The sequence below is a fragment of the Gopherus evgoodei genome, chromosome 8 (genome assembly GCF_007399415.2).
Source record: "Gopherus evgoodei ecotype Sinaloan lineage chromosome 8, rGopEvg1_v1.p, whole genome shotgun sequence".
Lineage (NCBI taxonomy): Eukaryota > Metazoa > Chordata > Testudines > Testudinidae > Gopherus > Gopherus evgoodei.
In genome coordinates, this window is record NC_044329.1 from 97803690 (window position 1) to 97826930 (window position 23241).

Below are 23241 nucleotides of genomic sequence, written 5' to 3' on the forward strand. Positions count from 1 at the left end.
TAGCGTGTCCGTATGAAACACGTCACTCTTTTCACACTGGTGACTGGGGCAACTGAGCTAGTCTCAGATGACCACATTCTGAATTCACTAAAAGCATGGAAAACTGGGACAGTCCAAAAGGGAGTGGAAAAGCAGGAAAGAGTCCTGTGGCACCTTATAGACTAACAGACGTACTGGAGCATGAGGTTTCGTGGGTGAATACCCACTTCGTCAGATGCATGAAAGGGAGTGGGTCTCTCTCTTGATTTGGAAAAGTTTCAGTCATAGGGCAGCATACTGTCGCCTCTGGCACAGGAAGTTCACGGACACTTTGTCCTACTTAAGAAATTAAAATATCATCCCTTGTTCTCTAAGATAAATTCCCCCTTTTCCCAAATGAGTCTATGTCTGAAGTCTTGGGTTTTATTTTATAAACAGAACCCCAAACCCCAGCACAATCGAGGATATTGCCTCTGCCACATGGGCCATGATGCTAATCAGTGCAGCCTTGTAAAAGATGCCCAGGCCCTTTTCTTTCCAGAGAGAAGCCTGATTTTTAGACCAGGCATCTTTTGAAGTTGGCACAGAATGTAAACAAGGACAAGCCGAACACCAGAATCCCAGCCAAGGAGTATTCATCAGTCATCATGGCAGTGCTGGGAAGGAACGGGAGGGAAGTTGATCACAAGACCCTGAGCTGATCCAGTTACTGCATCTTATTAACCCCCTTAAAAAGACTCACACTCCTCTAACAGAATCATTTCACTCTTACCAGCCTGTTCCTTCTAATATATTCTTTAACAAGCACCAGTTTCCCCCAACAAACTCTCTCTCTTTCAAGTTTTCAGCACTGAACTATCTACCGATCTACATATGGTAGTCAGTATAGACCCCCACTACCTTGCCTTGAATGAATTTATCCCCACAACCTGTCTGTGAGGTAGGGAAGTGCAATTATCCCCATTTTACAGGGGAGGAACTGAGGCACAGAGACTAAGTGACTTGCCCAAGGTCACAAGAGAAGACTGTGGCAGAGATGGGGCTTGACCCCAGCTCTTGTAAGTCACTGACTAGTACCATAACCACTGGATCATCCACTCTCCTGTTTTACTAATAGCTTCCATTGGTCCAAATCAATCAGGAGATGGATACTGCCTTCTGTTACACTGGTGCACATCTGAATGAACTCCGGTGATGCCAAAGGAGTTATTTTGCAGTCAATGCTGTGTAACAGAGCAGAATCTGACCCTAATGTTGTGCAAGGGTCAGATCTCCAGTTGGTGTAAACTGGCAGCAAGTCCAATTTACACCAGATGAGGAACTGAACTCAGGTATTCAATAGCATGATCACAAGAGAAAGAAAATCTATGTCCTTTCAGTCTGGTCTGTTTACAGGAATTTCTGTTTTTTTAATATATATTATATACGTACTAAATCTAATAGTAGTTGACCACATCTCACCAATGTTTCTTAAAGACCACAAACGTCTTCCTTTGGGTCTGTGTAATGTAGACAATGCCAATAAATGTACGAATCAGCTTCTTATAGAAATCATTTTATTTGGGCTAGGTTTGGACGCTGAGATCTCTGTGAGGAAGCCACCTGCAGGTACTTTCCTTTCTGTGTGAGGGAAGAGAAATTATCAACTGCCTGCATGGCAACATCTTCTCTTCCAGAGACTCCAAGGGGCCAGTAGCTAGAGAGTAATAAAGCAGGGTATCTCTGCAGGACTTTAAAAAAAAAAAAAAAAGGCTGATCAAATTTTGTGTCAATCATTTTGTCTGAATGAACCATGTAGACTTTCAAATGGGATCTGAACCTTAGGTCTCCTCATCCCATTCTAGACTTCTCAAGTTCTTACTTTCACTTTCCCAGCATTTCTACCTTCCTATGTACAGTAGGTAACTGTATTCTTTCTTTTACAAGCACACCCTGTGCCACATAGGACACACTCCATCTCTGTTATGGATCAGTTGATATTCTTAACTATGATTCCAAATCCTGTTCCACAGCTTTAATTTTTTTTTAAATGGTTAATCTTAAGCCAAATAAATCCACTGGAGCCTCTACCTTTCCAATGAGTGAATTGCTTTTAATTAGAGATGTCCCTGAAGCAAAATCCTGGATCAGAACACCCCTGATGTGAAAATTTGGACGTGGATCCAGATCTGACTTTGCAGCCCAGCCCCATTCTTGTTTGTTTTGCAGTCCTTTTTAACGAGATTTCAGAAGCATGCAGAAGAGGGGTGTATCTCTGACAACAGTTCTCCATTCCACAATACAGTCACCTGTAGCTGGACCAATTGTGCATGGAAGATTATTTTTTAAGCTATCTTGACTCAAAGCACCATATAAAGAAAAAGTTAGAGGTAATAGGTGGAGGAGGGTGGTGGTGAGTCATACTCACCATGAGTAAAAGTGCTGAGCCTTTGAAGAGCATTACTAACACATCTGAGAAAAACAACTCTCTCCTCCCTCCCCCCAATAGCTTTGTTGAAACAAGCCAGGTGAAAATCTAAATGTCAAGACTGATGCCCAACCTTTCTATATTAAAAAAGTGTCCATACAATTTTTTAAGGTAGATCCTAGCTGGGGAAACACATCAACCCTACAAAAAGCAGCACTGCATATCATTTAGAACAAAGGCCTTATTTTTCATTGTTCCTAAGTAAGAATCTTAGAAAATGAATCCGTTTTTGTATAAGGAAAATCCCAGACAATAATTCTCTGTGAACAGCTGGAGTTTACTGGAAACCTCTAAAAATACAGCAATTTTGAACTCGTTCTATGCAGCTACTGGATGCATGGTGTCTATCATCAAGACAACCAAAAGGTAGTTGTTCAAATCTCAGAATATATGTTTGAGCTGCCTGCCTTCAGATACATAAGGATATTTCTGTGGATTTTATGTAGATCCATAGTACAACTCGTAGATATGCAGTGAGGAGGATTCAAAGCCAAAGTTATACAAATTTAAGCTTCCAAACACACGGAACTGTTTAAGTACACAGTTCCCTGATCCTGCAAAGATTTATACATGTGGTTAACTCTACACATTGTAAGTAGGCCCACGGAAGCCAAAGGGGCTATTCACAGTATGTAATGTACGTGTGAAAGTCTTTGACAAATCAGGGCCTCAGACCTGTACAAATGGTAATGAAGCAGGAGCAATGGAGTGTGTAGAAATGGAAACATTTCACAACAAAAATCCCTTCAGGATCATAGTTACTCTACCAAGGTATCAATCAGCAAAACTTACAAGATTCCTCCTTTATTGTGGACGAGTTCTGCCACTTTTACTCACACAGACTAGTACTGTGCCTCACTCTTAGTAGTCCCACTGAGAAAGGGTGCAAGAATCTAGCCCTTGGTTTGTTCACACTTGAACAGCACTTTGAACAGATGAAGTACACAGTCAATTTGGAGTATACACCAGTATTCTACAGTATCATTCATAACAATTGGTGAGATTCAGCCCAGCACAGAATTCACAACCCAGCAGAAGATGGGCCCAACACAGCTTTAAGCCACCACTGTGCCCTCCCAAATCTGGAGCAGAACCGAGTGTAACTCCAACAACTCTGGAGATCCAGCTAACTTATAGCAGCCTGTCGCCAGCTGACTAGGGACAGCATCATTGCTGAGAAACTCCATAGCATTACCCTGACATAACATCACACTCAAGCCCTGTCCCTAACATACCTCTTATGACCAGGTTTATAAATGGAATCTTGATGACAACCTGATGTTGTCCTCCTTAGTTCTTGCACTTGGAGAATTCTCCTATCTGGATCTAGGGAGTTTAAAACTCCTTTTCTGCCTCTTCCAGCCTCTTTACCTGATGCACAAGGGCTGGAAGGAGGCTGCAAATTTCACCCAATAAGCTAACAATAGCATTACTATAGTGCTTGGACCATCGGAGTAGAATATTGTGGTTTATTTATAAGAGCTCTCTACCCTCGCATTATTGTTATTTGTATTGCAGTCATGTCTAGGAGGCCCACTAAGCGACTGGAGGCCCGTTGTACTAGACACTGATCACAGAAAGACTGTCCCAGCTGCAAAGAACTCACAATTTCTTAACTAACAAAAGACGACAGGCAGATGTAACAAAGAGATGGGAGAGCACCAGGTAACAGTAAGAGGACTATGTTTAGTGTAGTAAGCAGTGATCCAGCAAACCACCAGCCTTCCTACAGTCTAGCGTTTTGTGGGAAATCACAGCAGCGGTGAGTTTTAAGGAGTGATTTGAAAGCAGACACAATAAGAGGCTTTAACACATAAAGGCAGCTTTATCATCTCATTATCCTGGTTTCCATCAATCTTCCTCACTACTTCAGCAGCAGTTGTTACCAAACATTTGGATCCATCAGGTATTACAAGCAGGATGGCTGCAGACACAGCGTAACCCTTGCAATTTAATCTGATCATATGTTCCCCCAAGAGAGACTTAAGGATTAGTCAGCATGACAGTGAAGTTTTCCTTTTAAGTCTGGGGGAAGACTGTGTTGTTCTTTCCCATCTGCTCTCCCAAGCTGCAGAAGGCTGGAGGTTAAGTGATCGTGTTACCAACAAAAAACAAACACACACAAGGGATAGAAATATTTTATTTAAAAACTTTCTGCCAAAACTATCCAAGAAGAGGCTGAGTGGCCCAACTCTTGTACCCCCTAAACTGGCAACATGACTGTCATTAAGAGAGATGATCGCTGGCTCAACATACTAAACGCCGGTGACTTGATCCTCCTACTTTCAAAGCTGTTAGTCTGTATCCTAGTGGGGTCAGGTTAAGACTGAATTACAGCACAAGCAGCTAGTTTCTGGGTCTGAATGTGCCAGACAGGGAGGACTCTTGTTCCTCAGAGGAAGAGAACATTTAAAAAAAAAAAAGAAAGGCAGATCTCTTTTACACAGAGTGTGACTGCCAACATTGAAAGCGGGAGGGAGAAAGAAGGCCTGGGAGTACTGTAACTTGATGCATCACAGCTATGGATTTCTCTCCTCTTAACAAGGTAAAAAATAGCTTTTTTAACACACCTCCATTTGAAACCATCTCCTTCATTTAACAATGATCTGGAAATGCTGTGTTTCAGGAATTTCCCTGTGTTAGAGTTACACACATTGTTCAGATGATACACGGAGTGCACGCCTTTTAGCTTCCCAAGTCTTTACCATGCTGAGAACATTTCACGTTTTACTTATGTATTTTTTTAAAGTATTAATCATCTGGCCCCATGGCCTAGTGGTAGTGCCCAGTATGTTTGGGGAAAAGGGGGGGTTGAGTCCCACTCTGCTCTCTTACTCACCAGGTTGTCAGAGGGTGAAGTACTACAGAGGGCACTCACACCCCAATGAAAAATAGCTCAAAATTATCCTCTCCAGCTTGCTAAGTAGAATCACTGGAAGACTGCAAGGACTTATAGCTAGGTAAAGTGGTAGCAACAGGCACATATCTTCTGTGCACCCCGGAGCTCTAGGAGGAAGCCTATCTCACAGTGCTGTCTATGGGGTGGCAGGTCCTGCCCTATGCCACACTCATGGGCAGGAACAACGCGAGGGAGGAGCAGGAATGGTCACATGCCCCTCCCTAGATGCCCTGGGGGGGCACATTCCAAAGGGAGGTGGGAAGTTACAGCTGTGCTCAGGTACCTGCCTCAGGTCAAGAGAGTGCCTTCCTGTGCTCTGCGGCTGCTTGCCCTGCCCTGCCCTGATGAGCTTCTTTCTTGCATTGAGGGGGGCAAAATTGGAGGGAGGGAGCAAGGAGGAAAGTGGGGCTGCTAGGGACACTGGGAATGATCGTGGGGGATTATGAGGGGTCAGCATAGGCCAGAGCTGGGAGTCGGAGTGGGGGAGGGAGTGGCCGCAGCAAGGAAACAGCCACGTGGGCCTGGATGGATAGGCATCTGGTATTCTTTAAAGACTGAAACAAAGAGAAGCACCGAGGACATCTCTGGCTTGTAGGGAAAGAGTAGGGTAGAATCTGTGTATGTAGTGGTAGCCCAGGGGTGAATGCTTGCCCACTCACTCCATTGCCCTCCCAGAATCCCAGGTCAGAATTAAAATACCCTGGATTTCCTCACTCACATGATGAATCCCTTAGGATTAATTATGGTAGGACCACAGTTCCCATCGTGTTTGCAGACAAGTCAACTTCACCTTGCTAAGGCCCCTACTATTGGGGTTAACAAGAGCGGCTCAAGGCCATGGGCCAGCTGTATTCTCTGGGCCGGGGTGTAACTGCCAGAGCTCTCTGGTTGGATGCTCAAGTGGTTTGAACTGGGACTTTCTAACACGCCCAGGGCCCCTTCCTTGTCTCCTTGCCCCTCTTCTGAATGGGCAGGTCTAAACTGGGGAAATAGGCAGTGTTTAAAAACGTGTTTCCTAACCTGCTTGAACTATCACATTTTTCAATAAAACCTATTTCCTAGTCTAGATGGGGGGGCCAATGTCATAGCCCCACATTCCATTCTTCCCTCAGGTATAGGCTTTACAGAGGGAAATTGATCTATTGTATAGTAAGCAGGGCTGTAGGTGTGTTTTCCAGCAATGTGTCTTTTGATTTTTAATTATTCACCCTCTCTCAGAGCCTTGAGACAGAAGCAGTTACCTACTGTAGTGTCCTCTGAGAGCCACAAACCCCTCTCCTGTTTCTGCTGGGAGTGTGATTTGTAGCTAATGCTGGAAGAGCTGCACAGCATGTTCAGCTGATGGCCTCTTTTCACGCGATGCCCTTAGCAGCACATTCCGAGGTGGCACCTCATTTCATATGTAAAGTCTTTTGAGTGAGGAAGTTTGGACAGGTCATGTGGTTTGTTTGCATTAGCACTCTGGTTTCTGTAAGTCTACAGCATATGTGCCCTATTCCCAGAGTAGCATTTTGGTGGTCTTGCTATGTAACAAGAGAGCCATTTCCAGCTCATATTGGAAATACAAAAAGTAGCGCTGATGGCAATGGTTTCACTGCAAAGAGTTTGCCAAGAAAGGAAAAGGACAAAGTGGTGTTAGCTGCTTTCTCCCACCAGGTGCGAAGTACACAACAGGTATGCAGTGATCCTGAGTGTTACCTTACTGCATCCATCCCTGCAGTGGCTGAATGTTACATTCTATCACAATACGTGGATACCTAATTGGGGCTTATAGAAGTTAGAAGCTGTGAAAATACTGTATACAGAGTGGGTTATTAGAAGGTATGCTGTATTGTATACACTGGTGGGTTGGAAGGTATGGCATATTGTGTACAGTGGGGTATGGGAAGGTATGCTATACTGGATTGTATACAGTGAGATATTGAAAGGTATGACACATTGTTGCACTTTGAAAGCTAGGGGTATAATTAATCTGTTGCAATTCCCCTGACTCCAGTGAAATTACACCAGGGGTAAAATTGGCCTAGTAGATTTAATTCTTTTTTCTGTACTGCTGCAAAAATATCTTATGGCTTACATTGTTCCAGAAATCCTCAGCAACATACAGTTAGTTATTGTTTGCTCCCTGCACTTTAATGTAACAAAAACTAAAATGAAAAGAGCGATTTAAGGCTTAAGCCACAAAGGAAGCAGGTCAAATGTACAATTGAATTGACTGAGCAACACAATAGGTGTCCCAAAGCTGGGCTGCTAAGGAGAACCCGGTGTCTTGTGGAGAGATGCAATAGATCTGCTCTGCTCCCAAAGCCAAGCAGAAAGTAGCAGGTCAGCGGTGATGAGGAGGTAAACCTGGTCTAAGATGATCACACCATTATCCATCCGTGGTATTACAGACCAAGGGGCAGCTCTCTGCTTATGCAGCACTGAGTGAACTTGAAACAGCCAAAGGAATCGCCCCAGTGCCAGGCCATACTACACTGGCGCTTTACAGCGCTGCAACTTTCGCACTCAGGGGTGTGAAAAAACACCCCCCTGAGCGCTGCAAGATACAGTGCTGTAAAGCCTCCCTGTAAACAGTGCCAGCGCTGCAAGCTACACCCCTAGAGGATGTGGAGTACGTGCCGCGCTGGGAGAGCTCTCTCCCAGAGCTGGTGCTCCAACCACACTCACACTTCGAAGCGCTGCCGCGGCAGCACTTTGAAATTTCAAGTGTAGCCATACCCCTGGTCTAAGATGATCACACCAGCGCTTTGAAGTTTCAAGTGTAGCCATACCCCCAGCGATGGTTCTACTGCCATCTGCATCTACTGTGCTGGAAACCACTGCGTGGCATAAGGGAAAGCAAAGGCTTTGCAGAGGCAAGGAGGAGACAAAGCATGTGAGGGAAGGGGAGGAGGCAGAGCTAGGCTCTGATATACCCAGTTCTCAGCTGGCTTAAGGTCCTTGGGGGATCTTGCCACTTGGACACAGTGGAGAATTAAGCCCAAATCACTGAAATAAGCCTCTTGGCCTGGTATCCCCATTTATATAGCTGCTGTTACAGGAAAACAGTCTTGCATTTTTAGCCCATGGCTGGTCTTTTAAAATAAGCATAGCACAGCACAAACTCATCCCTGCAGCACCTCCTGCGAGTCGTCCTTGGGAATTAGCTCTTTGACCCAGGCGTACCCTCTGCAGGCTAATGATCCACTTGCTGTTGGCCCCCATGTCCCTCCCAGGACCCCGGTGCCCTTATCTCGGGGTTCTGCCTCCTGCAGTACCCCACAGTCTTACTGGGTTTCCCCACCCCCTATCCCCACGTTGCCTCAGTCGTGGCTACTGCCAGTCTCTGTTTAGCCCTTATGCCCTGGGGTGGACTGCAGTCTATCAGCCAATCACCACAGGCAACAAGGGGTTTGGACTAGCTGCCTTTACCACCCTCCGGCTGCCTCTCTGCAAGCCCTATACCTAGGAGGCCGAGAACTAGGCCCTGCAGCCCAGGCAGGACCGGCGTTAGGGGTTTGAGCGCCCTAGGCGGACAGGAATTTCGCAGCCCCGCGCTCTGGTCCCGCGACTCCGGTGGAGCTGCTGCAGTGGTGCCTGCGGAGGGTCCGGTGCTCCGTGGCTCCGGTGGAGCTGCCGCAGTCGTGCCTGTGGGCAGTTGACCGGAGCCGTGCGAGGAGCCGACCATCCGCAGGCACGACTGCAGCAGCTCCACCGGAGCCGCGGAACAGCAGACCCTCGCATGCACTACTGCGGCAGCTCCGCTGCAGCCGCCTGCCGCCCCCTCCGGCAAAATGCCACCCACCAATTATTCTGGTGCCCTAGGCGATTGCCTAGGCTGCCTAAATGGTAGCGCCGGCCCTGAGCCCAGGGAGTTGCTGGCCTATGGCTTCCCAGCTCCTAAGGCCTTTTCCCAGCAGCCAGGCCTGCCTCCCTCTCAGGTCAGAGTGAAACTGCTCCCTCTCACTTCCCCGGCCTTCTTATAAGGCCTAGTTGCTTACTTTGGGGTGTGGCCCCAGCTGCAGCCACTTACCCCAATCAGCCGGGGTTTTATTCCCCGGCCTAGCCCCAGCCCTCTGCAGGGCTTTTCCAACCCCTTCTGGGCTGGAGTGGGTGTTCACCCTGCTACAATAAGTAATACAGAAGTAAAGCTGGATCAGATGTCTCATTGGTTTGATGGGGATATAGCAGCTCAAGGGCATAACATTCTCATTCACTTTAGCAGGGTTCAAAGCCAGCTAGATAGCAAATCAATGACATATTTTTGTGCACCATCTGAGCAAGACCTTGCTAATTTGTGTCTAAGTCCCCATTCTGTTGTCCAAAGTGCACCACCACAATCTTTAAATTGTGCCCCCTTACTATCAGCAGTTACTAGTCGCCTAGGCTCACAGATGTGCCTATACAGCACAACTAAGACCATAATTTTTGGCATTCTGTGAGCAGATGGAAAAGAACAGTAGTATCTCCCTTTGTCCATCTTCAGCCAGAAAGTCGGTGGCCAGAAGTGAAAGTCATGCATACTTTCACAAAGCACTGCCGTGCACGATATCTCTGTTTGGAACCTTGGGATTCATCCTCTTGACACTAGTGCAGTTCAGACATGCTGTGGGGCAGCTGAGAGGGAAACTTCAAACTACAAGCTCTTTGGGACAGGGACAGTCTTTTTGCTGAGTGTTTGTATAGTAAAATGGGGTCCTGGCCTATGACTGGAGCTCATGGGAGCTAGTGCATGACAAGTAACAAGAACACTAAGTAAGTTCTTACAATAAATAATACTCTTGCCAGGGGTTGGTTGTTTCATTTGGTTTGTTTTAAACTAACCTGATACTGGTCCAGGCGTGGAAGTGAGACTCTTGACAACTGACGGCTTGTCTTAAGCAAATGGAAAGAGAGAAAGTCCTAAGCTGAACGCAAAAAGGTGGGGGGCAACTGCCCTATATTCCTGGAGAATCCCAGGGTACATCTATGCTGAAAAAAAAAAAAAAAAAGATCGGGGACAGTGAGTCTCAGAGCCTGGATCAACTGACTCAGGTTCACACTATGGGGATAAAAACGTTCTGACATTCTGGCTTGGGCTAGAGCCCGGGCTCAGACTCTCCCCCAAACCGGATTTCAGAGCCCAGAATACAGCCTGAGTTAGAACATCTACAGTGGGATTTTTGCCCCTATAGCACAAGCCCGAGACAGTTGACCCAGGCTCCGAGACACAGTGTTGTGAGTCTTTTTTTGCAATGAAGACATACCCTTAAACTATGCCGGGTCAGAGGCTTGGTCTACATTACGCATTTAAACCGATTTTAGCAGTGTTAAACTGATTTAACGCTGTATCGTCCACACTACGAGGCCCTTTATATCAATATAAAGGGCTCTTTAAACCTATTTCTGTACTCCTCCCCGACGAGAGGAGTAGCGCTAAAATCAGAATTACCATATTGGATTAGGGTTAGTGTGGCCGCAAATCGACGGTATTGGCCTCTGGGCGGTATCCCACAGTGCACCACTGTGACTGCTCTGGACAGCAATCTGAACTCGGATGCAGTGGCCAGGTAAACAGGAAAAGTCCCGCAAAATTTTGATTTTCATTTCCGGTTTGCCCAGCGTGGAGCTCTGATCAGCACGAGTGGCAATGCAGTCCCAAACCCAAAAAGAGCTCCAGCATGGACCGTACGGGAGATACTGGATCTGATCGCTGTATGGGGAAACAAATCTGTTCTATCAAAGCTCCGTTACAGAAGACGAAATGCCAAAGCATTTGAAAAAAAAATCTACAGCCTACACAGTGCTGCATGACAAGCGTAACGGGAAGCCAGAGACTCAAATGGACGCTCAAGGAGGGAGGAGGGGGTACTGAGGAATCCAGCTATCCCACAATCCCCAGCAGTCTCCAAAAAGTATTTGCATTCTTGGCTGAGCTCCCAGTGCCTGTAGTTTAAACACATTGTCCGGCGTGGTTCAGGGAATAGATCGTCAATTTACTCCCCCCGCCACGTGAAAGAAAAGGGAACGAAATCGTTTCTTGACTTCTTTCAATGTCACCCTGTGTCTACTGAATGCTGCTGGTAGATGCGATACTGCAACAGTGAAGAGCAGTATCCACTCCTCTGCCCTGCCTGGTTGCAGATGGTGCAGTAGGACTGGTAACCGTCCTTATTATCAACCCGTTAGTGCTCCTGGCTGGCTTCAGGTGAGGCTGGCCGGGGGTGCCTGGGTGAAAATAGGAATGATTCTCGGTCATTCCCAGTAGATGGTACAGAAAGGCTGGTAACCGTCCTCATCATAGCAACTGGGGGCTGAGCTCCATCAGCCCCCTCCCTTTCCTGTGTAAAGAAAAGATTCTGTCCTGCCTGGACTATCATAGCAGCGGCATGCTGGGCTCCTCTCCCCTGCACCGCTTAATGTCCTGCCTGGACTGTCATAGCACCGGGAGGCTGCCTCCCCCTCATTTTATCTCACCAACAAGTCATTGTTTCTTATTCCTGCATTCTTTATAACTTCATGACACAAATGGGGGGGACACTGCCACGGTAGCCCAGGAAGGTTGGGGGAGGAGGGAAGCAATGGGTGGGGTTGTTGCAGAGGCACCCCCCGGTGAATGGCATGTAGCTCATCATTTCTGCGGGATCTGACACGGAGCGGCTGTGCTCTCTGGTTCTCTAGTACACTTGCCCCATATTCTAGGCAGGACTGACTCTATTTTTCAAAACCATAAAGGAGGGATTGACTCGGGGAGTCACTCCCAGTTTTGCTTTTGCGCCCCGGCCGATTTCAGCCAGGGGCACCCATGATTGCAGCAGACAGCACAGAAGCACAGATAACCGTCATCTCATTGCCAATTTACACCAGCAGCAGACAATACAGAACAACTGATAACCGTCTCTGCTATCATGCAAAAGCAAATGAATGCTGCTGTGTAGCGCTGGAGTATCGCCTCTGTCCGTGGCATCCAGCACACATACAGTGACTGTAAAAAAAAAAAAAAGCTGAACAGGCTCCGTGGTTGCCATGCTATGGCATCTGCCAGGACAATCCAGGGAAAAAGGGCGCAAAATGATTGTCTGCCATTGCTTTCCCGGAGGAAGGAATGACTGATGACATTTACCCAGAACCACCCGCGACAATGATTTTTGCCCCATCAACCCAGAATTCTAAGGGGCGAGGGAGACTGCGGGAACTATGGGATAGCTACAGAATAGCTACCCACAGTGCAACGCTCCAGAAATCGACGCTAGCCTCAGACCATGGACGCACACCGCCGAATTAATGTTCTTAGTGTGGCCGCGTGCACTCGACTTTATACAATCTGTTTTATAAAACCAGTTTATGTAAAAATTGGAATAATCCCATAGTGTAGACGTACCCTGATTCCCCTCTTACACTAGTTTTACATAGTTACAACTCCACTGACTTATACCAACCTAAAAGTAGAATCATACCTTATGTATTTTTTAAATAGCTAAGTATTGTATCTTACTAAACGTTCAAAAGTACTTGTGCATCTGTGGTGTAATACTCTCTTTAATCAGGATTTTAAGTAATTTTCTCAAGGCCACACTATTAATCGCTCCCTACAATATACATAACATACACTGATATTTGAGGTTAAAGTCTGTGCTTTTCTGGGATTTTTTTGGGAGTGATTTTATACTCATTGTTCATTTTTAACAAGATTTATTAGATCTCACATAGGCTGAAAAAATGTTTTGTTTGGGGTTTTTTTGGTCAAAAACTGCAGCAATTTCATTTGTCAGTGAAAAAAAATTTCAAAGAACTATAACTTGAAATAGGTAAAGCAATCTTGCTTATGTTCCAAAAATGGAGCACAAGGTCAATTAATTGATGGTTGTAGCAACATACTGTATCTGAGGATTACAGCGCTCACAGGAACGACGGTGTTCAGGAATGTACACTGGAAGTCGGAGATAGGTTCAAGATGTTTTTGAATAGGCTAAATCACATACAGATGTACATAAAGCATATCCAGTCAAAATGATTTAAGGCAGAAACATGCACAGGAAAAATAAATGAAGAAAAACAAATCATGCAGTTATAATTAACATACCTTGCAGTGACACCTGTTGCTTTCCATGATAAGAAATCTGGAAGATCAAAGAAGTAGCCTGCCTTTTCCCAGCAAGACTGTCTTAAGTTCTGACAAAATTTAAAAAGAAATAGACGTGAGTTGCAATCATGGTCTGCCTTCATTTTTAAAAACAAATTCTAAGTCACCTGCCAGTTACCTAAAAGAACCCTCATTTTTTCCTAACGTAAAACTCTGATCATGCCACTTTTCAACCTGTGACTACTCCACTGACTTTAAAATGATTTACTGGCTACAGTGTTGGGTTTTTTACTTGCCGGATGGTGCTAATGAGAACACAGTTTTCCCAAATTTGGGTTTACAGAGTTTAAAAATGACAGTGTGGAGCCTTCACCTGCTAAAATTAACAGCAATTTCCCCTTTGGAGCGCCACTATATCAGTCTCCTTTTAAGTTCAAAATGCAAGAAGAAAAATAAAATAAATCGAGTGCAATAATCAAGGCAAATTCTAGCAAATACTCTTAGCAGGAGTGTGGTCCCTGCAAGCCCAGGACAGTAATATGGCGTTGCCAAATTACTAAAGACCTCCCCACCAGGCTTGATAGTCTACAGAGAACCCCAAACTGTAGTCAGTCACTTGCTGGTCTATCTGCAGAGAGATGGCTGTTCTCTTTGTTACCAGCTTCTAAATTTAAGACGACGATGGCTAAAATTAACAAAATATTTTCTCAATATTACTTTTCCATGTAAGCAATCATTGTACTTGCCATCAAGATGTCAAATGATAAAGAATGGATGAGGATGTGGTCTGGACAACTGTGAATCGGACGGGAGTTTTCCAAGGAGTTGGTCTATATTAAGATGTGGTATATACTATGAAAAAAGTGCAAGAATCACTGGCCTACAATATATAATGGCCCTGACAAGCAGCCACTTATCAATCTATCAAATTGTAAGTAACACAGTAACGAAACTATTACCATAACTTACTGCTGCCAAACCCAAGCGTTCAAAAATCATGAGTCAGGCCTTCAAAAATTGTGAGTTGGCTTTAAACAACAAAAAATCCCACAAGATTTTTTTTAAAATAAATTGTGAGCCTTTTTGTTTGCTTCTTTCTTTTTGAGCCTTTTTTCCCTAAAAACAGGAGGTCTTGAAAATTACTTTTTTTTTTTTTTGTAATGACAGCTGAGATTCTCATGTAATTACATGACTCCCAGATCTGGGACTATATGTAAAACATTAATTATTAAGAGACTCACACTAAAATCATTGGGTTTACTCTTTCCTTCACTCCATGATTGACAGTGGCTGTAATTCCTGATTATAAGAACATAATGTCTCAAATTTGTCTTTGAGATACCTAGTGCATTAAGGACAAATCTATGTGCTAGTAGTTTTGTTATTAAACTGCTGCACAGTAAGTACAGTGCACATTCTTGCTAGTAACAGAATTTTTTTCCCTCAGAGAGAGCGAGGGAAAGTGAGCTGGAGCTGGAGAAAGTGATAATGATGAAGAAATAGTCATATGCAGATAGACTTGGAGGCTTAGGGTGCTGTAGATTGGACAGAGGTGCTTGGCAGAGCTGCCTGGAGATGTTTAAAAAAAAACCACTTACCTTCACTATGCTTAACTTTTAGGAGTGCTATGCGCCTTCAAAAATGTAGTAAAGCATAAGTACCAATAGTAATAAATATAATTACCATTTTCTTATTCGTATGACAGTAGCTTCCAGCTTCCCCAACCAGGATCAGGACCCAGTTGTGCTAGGCATGTACAAATATAGTAAAAGATAGTCCCTGTTCCAGAGAACTTATACTCCAAATAAATATAAAAGGTACTTACAGTTTAACTAACTCTGTGTTCAGCACAACACAGTACTATAATCTTTTGACTCCATTTATTATGTGATTGCAAATTTAAAGTCTCAAAAAGTTATTGGGGTTGAGTCTGTAAGGCCAATAATATAGGTAAATGTCATTTCAGAAATTAAGAAGTAGCCAGGTAAACAATGAAAACAAGAGCATTATTTTGGTTTTGGATCATCCAAAGAATCCAGCTCCATATTCTCTGAGGTTTCAACCCTTTAGAGGTCTCAGGAAGTACTGTACTCCTATTGAGGCCTGAAAACAAAAGCTTCAATCACAACCTTCAATCATAAAAAGCACTAGTGTTGGATGCCTATTTCAGACCACTTTCCTCCCAGACATGTATGGCTGCTAGTCATTAACTGTGCATTTGCCTCCATGGCTAGAATTTGGCCCTTTATATTTTAATTCAAAAGACTAGTCAGCCTGGCTTTTTTGACAATATAAACCCTGAGCTACCGGTAAAAGTAGGATTTCTGTCTGGTAATCTTGTGTGTATGAAAATAGACACCAGGCTAGGATTAATCATGTAACTCAAACAAACTCAGCTATTTAGCAAAGAGAGTCACTGAATCCTGGTTTCATTATTTCATGAATCCCCAAAAAGTTACAAGTTAGCAACCCTATGGTATGGTGTTTCATGGGTGCCCAAATGATTCATTCTTTGTCATGTTGATGCTATGTCATTACTAGCTAGCACAGACAAAAATCATATCATGCCCTGATGCATTTTTCAAATGAGTATAAACATCTCCATATTCTCTACACTTGTTGAAGTTCACTACTTGATTTTCACTCCCAGACAAGGAATCCACAACCACATTAAACGCATTATGGAAAAGTCCCAAGTACATTCTCAATGCCATATTCATATCCTGCGACTCATCCTCCAAACTCACGTTTAAAGAAAATTAATTCAGTCCCTGTGTTTTCCTGGGGCTCCTCTAAACTCTCCTCCACTCATTTTTCCTTTCTTCATGCCCAAACCATAAACTACAGTTAATCCTCTTTCTGAGACTGTCATAGAGGACCCTATAAACACCATTTCTGAAACAGCTTGGGGTGACACATTTGAACAATATGAAGCTATCTCCTCCCTTGGGTGTTTACCTTGCTGCCTCTTCAGCATTCTTAGCACCCTATGGGAAGTAAAGAGAGAAGAGAGAGATTGGGAAAACAGATCAACCCTAGCTCTTTGGTACAGCAATACTGCACTGCCACTGTGTCTACATACCAGTCTCCATCTTTGAAACAAGAGTCCCAGTCTCTTTCTTTAAAAAATAGTTTTTCAAATGGAAAACGATGGACTGGTAGCTGTGGTAGTAAAGACTACAGTCCACTCCTTATCCACAGAACAAAGCTTTCTCACATTGCCTTGCCAGCGTGCTTCGGCCTGGACGTGGAGGGTTTGCTTGTCAGGGTGCGTGGCTAGGTCTCAACTGAGTGAATTTGTCCCTGGTGAATGTTTGCTTTTTAAAGCTGATGAATATGTTATGCTTAAGGATTAAGTGAGCACCTAGAGCTCCTGCACAGGGGCATATTTTTACTATTACTTAAACCTAAACTCAATAAAACAGGCTACCAAACACGTACTAGATGGCACGGACTCTAAGCCATTACCAATACGGTTAGCGTTTGAAACAGCGATCTAGTGGGGAAAGGCTTTGTATCTCATATCCTATTACCGCCCACCTGCATCATTAGAATCCCAGTGACCCTGGGATTGATGAGAGATGGGCCAGAAGCAAAAATCCCAGGTTCAAACCAGCGTATCGATCTAAATTCCTTGGCTGCTCATCATCTCTAAAAGTGGGCTGTATCAAAGGCCCACGTTCAAACATCTAAATTTGGAATGCGTGAAATCGAGGTTTTAAATCAGAACTCCGTGACTTGAGCATGCCCTTACTGTACATGAAGTTGGCTTACTTTCCGGCAAAGCCAGAAAGCTGTACAGCCACCTAAAGCAGACAGAACAAAAAAAGCCATCTGTAAAAACAGCGACTCAGAGAACATGGATCAAGGAGCCATTGCCCTGCGACCACCAGCATACCAGCCATTTGCCTCCCCTCCATGACAACAAGCATGGTTTTAATGGTTTGTTGCTGTGCATTCCCTTCTCCATTTGGCTGGTTATTGCAAGCAAAGGGTGGACAGAAGGAATAAGTCTAAAAAGGAAGAACAGAACAGTAACATCTAGTGAGATCCTTGGGCAATCTGCCAGAAAAAGTAAAAGAATGATTCAAGAACCATCAGTCTTTGGTTATTAATTGCAAAGGAATTATACCCTGGCAGTTTGCTCTGTGAGGCGATTCTTGCCAAAGGGAGGATCTTCTTTGCCTGTATTCCCCATACAATAAATGAGGTGTGAAAGAAACACCTCAGAATAGATGCATTTCATTTGGACACAATTACAAAAGAAACACTTACTCCCAATCCACCCCACCCTGAACCAGAATATGCTACAGCACCACTGATTTAATGGGGCGAATATTTTTTAGAAATAATTTAAATGAAATGTCATTAATCTAAAGAAAAACATGCCAACCTTCCTTCGGTTTCTGGCACAATCCACAGCAAAATATTCCAGACAGAAATTAATAAATATGGAATTTTCTTCTGCTACTTCTGAAAAGAATGCACAATACAAAAATTCTGTATTGCAAACAAATTTCACTCCAAATTTACATTAATTTGTTTTGTTCATGTTCACCTTTTTTGTTTTGTTCACTTCCACAAACATTTATTGAGTTTTTCTGACAAATATTTGCAGCAAGTGAAATTCAAAGTTGCATGCATAAGTATTCATAGAAACAAAATTTTAAATTCGCACGCATGCATATCCATCCCAGAAGTACTTGTGCACTCATCCGATCAGGGAACAGAAACAATACCATGCAATTTAGCTGACCAAGCACAACTAACCGATACAGCTTGAATAGTGAAACCTCACAGAGTACTGTTTGTGACCACTGCAGAGTTAAATAATGCAAGAACATTTGTCAAATATTTTTGAATAATAAGTAAATGTGAGGAAAGAGTCTGTTTTCAGACTGTCTGCAAGCAGAAGAAGAGGCTGATTTTAACCTTTAATGTGAATTGGGAATATAAGCCAGGAATATTTATAGTACTTCCAATGAGGTTTACATTTAGAGTTATCTCACTGACCTAATCAGAAGGTTTTTTGCCTTGTTTATCCATCATCTAAAAAAGCATTCCTGTATATTTCTGAGAAGAAAATTAGTCTTTCTTCCCATTTCTGTCTCATCCCTAATGCTCACAGCAAGCACATTTCAAAGTCAAGTGTGCAATTATGTATGGAAACCAAATTTTAAAAATCACATGACAAGCCTAGAGACTGAATTCTTGTTTACAATAGCACAGGTGCTCCACAGACAAGAAACAAGTGAAGTGCCCCACAGTCCCCTATGAATTTGCTTTCACCATGTTCTACCAAGGCCACTCTATGGGTTTGGAGTAGTTCAGTCTGATTGCCCATTCATTCCTTGGCCAGGCAGCTGAGACTCAAATAAAGGTTCCATTTCATCCCTTATGTAGTGTCGATTTTGTGACATGGACACCTGCTTGCTGGGAACTTGGTCAAGACCCCCTCACAAATAATTCCACACAGACTACCAGCCATCAGATGGTGAACTCATTCAGTTACTACTAAAATAGACTGCATTTGAACCTGTGATCTAGAAGTTAGAGGTCCTATACTCTAGACTCACCAGAGCCTCAATGATTCAACCTTTTGTTAATCCTTTTTCTTGTTTTCCCCTTTTTCTTTGTTCCAAGTGAAAGTGTGGAATACATTAAGAGGGAGACCATGGGCCATGAAGACTCTGCATATGAGAATGGAAGTCTGAGAGGAAAACAAATCCCACAAAATAAAATAAAGCAAAAGAAGAGCAAATAAAAAGGAACCAATCAGGGCCACCCGGGGGTAGGGAGGGCAAGAGGGGCAATCTGCCCCAGGCCCTGAGCCCCAGGGGCCCCAACAAGATTTTTTTGGGGCCCCTGGAGTGGGGTCCTTCACTCGCTCTGGAGGCCCCAGAAAACTCTTGTGGGGCCCTGGCCCCCGGAGCTTCTTCCTCTTCGGGTCTTCGGCGGCAATTCAGCAGCAGGGGGTCCTTCCTCTTTGGGACCCACCGCCGAAGTGCCCTGAAGACCCGCAGCAGGGGGTCCTTCCGCCCCGGGACCCACCGCCAAAGCTCCGGGTCTTCAGCGGCAATTTGGCAGCGGGGGTCCCCCACTGAAGACTCCAGGCCCCCCTGAATCCTCTGGGCAGCCCTGGAACCAATTATGATTTGGAGGGGAAAATACAACATAGCCCTAGAAACAGCAACCCTGAAAGTAACAGGAAACCAGCAAGAAGTAAGGATCATCATCTACTTCCCAAACTATGAAGTCATCTCAGTCCTCTGGGTGAATGAGGTCATCGTCCACTTCTCCTCTTCTGAATCAGAGATTGGATGTAGAAAAGTTCCATTAGGTCATCTTATCCCCTCCCTACCCCCACTGCCAACCAATGCAGGATAAATTTTTTAAGGTATATTCTTGAGTGGTGCTTTTTCTTCTTTAGTTTTAAATTACTCAAGTGATAGGACTTCCGTCCCTTCCTTTGGGAGATATAACCACTTGAAAGCTACCAATATCACTCAAAATTACTTGCTTTGAACTCTTCCTGTCCAGAGACATTGTTTTTTTTTAATTCTACAATAAGGAAGGTGCAGGCCAAGCTACAGTAAAGATGTTTGCCACAGATTCCTCTGAAGTCTGCAGACAGGATCTGCTCATATGGTTTCCCAAGGTAGCAGATGGTCTTAATTAACATAATAGAAAGGAAAAGGTGAATAATTTGGATTCTTTTATGATATACACAAGGAATCTGCAGTTCATATGCAGTAAGAAGATGGTGGCCCACAACTTGATTTAACATCAAGCTTTTAATTCAACTCTACTCAAACAGTATCTCATGTAAACCAATCTCCTAATTTATCTTCTGAACAAAATAACTTTGCTGACAATTGTGTTCAACTAATTATTCTTTCTAGTACTGGCAAAGTTGCTAATATTTTTGGCCCAGTGGTAGAGCAAAAGTTTTGTAATGCAAAGGGTCATGTGTTATATCAGAGCTGAATTAGCATCTCCACATGGAACAAAGGAAAAGTCAATCGTTCATCTTGAATGACAATCCATTCAGAAAATCTTCTGTAGTTCTTTCAGTACTTCATAGTTTTGAGCAGAGGATATGCAGTACCTTTCTCTATATCTTCTTAAGAGCTTCTGTTTATGTCGCCATAATACACAAGATGTACTTTGCTACTGAGTTTATGCTCCATTGGTTCATTCTTGTGCCAAAGGAGGTCTGATAGAATTCTAAATGGCATAAGAGGTCTGATAAAATGGAAAAATAGTATAGGAGGACGCAACACTAATCCTCAACAGACAGCTGTTTGGGAAATACATACTATTATAAAGACATCACCTCTTTTATTGCTAAGTACCAGTGTTTTTGCAGCCTCAGAAAATGTTCCCGTTAAAGCCAAGAATGGTATGTTGCCCAGAGGATGGTGATATAGCATTCCAGTACCAAACATCACAGACTTGTGCAGTCATGGAAGATGTACATGCTAGGACAAGTGAATTAGTGTTTTGCTACAGGAATCCGTATTTAGGGCACAGATATTAACAAATGTAACAAAAGAAATGTTGATCTGAACCCATGATATAACAAAACAGCCTTCCAAGGCATTCCTTGTCTTAGTGCTCTTGAGAGCAAACTTTTTATATATTAACCTTTCTTTTTGGAGTTAAAGAATGAATACAAAATCATTTCACTGATTCACCACACCTATTAAATATCCTTGCTGTATTGGATATGAATGGGACAGTCTGCATCTCAACCACAGCAGAGTTTGCTTTCCTTTGATATGTTCAGTATTCCCATTCCCAAGCATTCAAAAATCATGAGTCAGGCTCACACAGTCATGAGAATGGTAATAAAAATGAGATTTAAAAACTGTTGGCTTCTTTTCATTCCTCTTCAGGAGCTGGAGTGTTTAGGTGTAATGATTTCAAGATTGTACTCCACAACCATGAGGGCTAGAAACTTACTTTATTTTAAAAAATGAAAGATGAGATTCTCACGAATCACAAATTCAGGATTTGGCACTTTATGAAAAGCAATAACTATTGAGAGAGTTGGCAACACCGTTAATGCTCATAAATAGCGGGGGGCGGGGAGGCATGGGATAACATTAATAGAAAAAACAGAATATATGCCACTGCAGTATTTTTCAAAGACAACTATTTATACCTAGGCCAGCCAGAATAGATCATTTCTCTTAATCTCATTTAAACCACATAACAGAGTACTTTTTACTTTTTGATTTTGGAGAGTTGTCCAAGCCTGACAGTATTCCAGGACAAAAAAAATTAGGGGTGACATGGAACTGTGCTGGCATCAGTAACAGAAAACACAAACCAAAATACAACCTGCAGTGTGGCATAAGCTACAGAAATTAGAAGTCATAAAGAAAATGTTTCCTTATGCTGAAAGTGCAGTCAATAGAAACATTTCACCAATGACTAACCTTATGGATCACCAGCATGTGTTCTGTGCAATGCTATGCTAATACTGGAAGAAAAATGTCTCCAGTTAAACAAGAGATTTGATGCAAAGAGTAGCAAATCCTTGTCCCACTCAAGAGGATGTAAGCTTTGCCATTGACCCAATGGAAATAAGATTTGGCCCTTGTATTAGCTCAGATTATACCTGACCTGTTCCTGGATATAAGGTGTCCCTCTAATGCAGCACCCAAGTAAATGCCAGGCAGATTTGCAGACCATCTGCTCTGGGGAACACACGGACTGCTCCTTCCCCATCCTTCTGGAGGTGCACAACATGCACCACAAAGGGACAGAGATGGACAAGGAGAACGAGGCAGACCTCTCTCTGCCTCCTTATGCACTGCCCAGAGGACACCACGTAGGGGAAAATTAGCAGCATCTCAGAAAGGGATGTAGCAATGTGTGAGCAGCATTTCAATGTCCTGGCATTCAAAAAGGCATTCATTCTGCAAAATCCCCAGGGCTGCATGGCTTCACGTGGCCCTTATTATTGGATGGAACTTCCCAGCCCTTAGTGAATAATGAACAGAGTTCCACCTTACAGAGATGTCCATCTGCAAATACATCAGCTGAGGAGCCCTGCAGTTGTAAAGAACTTTGGAGACTTGTTCATCTTGCCACCACATTAAGAGAAAGTCCTGTGTTACCGCACTCCAGTGAAGATCATCCACAGGATTTTAGCATCTAATTTTTCAATAGGTGTCTGACAAAATCATGTGCTAATTATATTCTGTTATTTCATTGTTAGTGACTGGGTTGTGCCCCAGATGATGTTACACAGAGACAGCATCATCTGGACTGATGTACAGCACCTTGTTTATCCAGCAAATATTCTGAAGACATATGCTTGCTGAGAGAAGGCAGTGAGGGAGGACAAAGAATGAGCTGCTAACCACAAGCCATAAACAGCAGACATTAGCATTGTCACAAAGAAACCCAAAGTGGAAAATAATCCCAGAGAAGGAACAGCAGTGGCCTGAAGTAGAGATGTTTTTGGTGCTTGAACCAAAGGTACAGTTGATGTATTTTATCATTTTAAAGTAAAAAAAAAAAATCCCTGTAAATCCCATTTTACAGAACTAGCCCAAGAACATAGGCTGGATTGCAGGAAAGACTTAGATTAAGCTAAGTACAGTATTGTGCTTTCATGCTACCCTTGTCTTTATTTTTTTATTTCTCTCTACCCACTCCTATTTTCTCTCTCTCTAACAAATAACTTAATTCCATTATTTCGGAAGCATCTGAGATAACCGCAGCTGGAGATGGGCACTCAATGGGGTGGGCTGGTGTTCTGAACATTTTTTATCACAGTGCTTGGCTGGCTGGCTGGCTCTCACTCACATAGTCAGGGTCTGATTGCCATATGTGGGG

At 43.5% G+C, this 23241-nt stretch overlaps 1 protein-coding gene across 3 annotated transcripts in view; it reads right to left on the minus strand.

Moving 5' to 3' along the window:
• Positions 1–23241, minus strand: part of FGGY (FGGY carbohydrate kinase domain containing) — a 196901-nt gene that overhangs the window by 145406 nt on the left and 28254 nt on the right. For all 3 annotated transcript variants that reach the window (XM_030571519.1, XM_030571520.1, XM_030571521.1), the window contains exon 5: positions 13390–13478. In XM_030571519.1, the coding sequence (XP_030427379.1) occupies positions 13390–13478 (89 nt within the window). The remainder of the gene's footprint in view (positions 1–13389; positions 13479–23241) is intronic.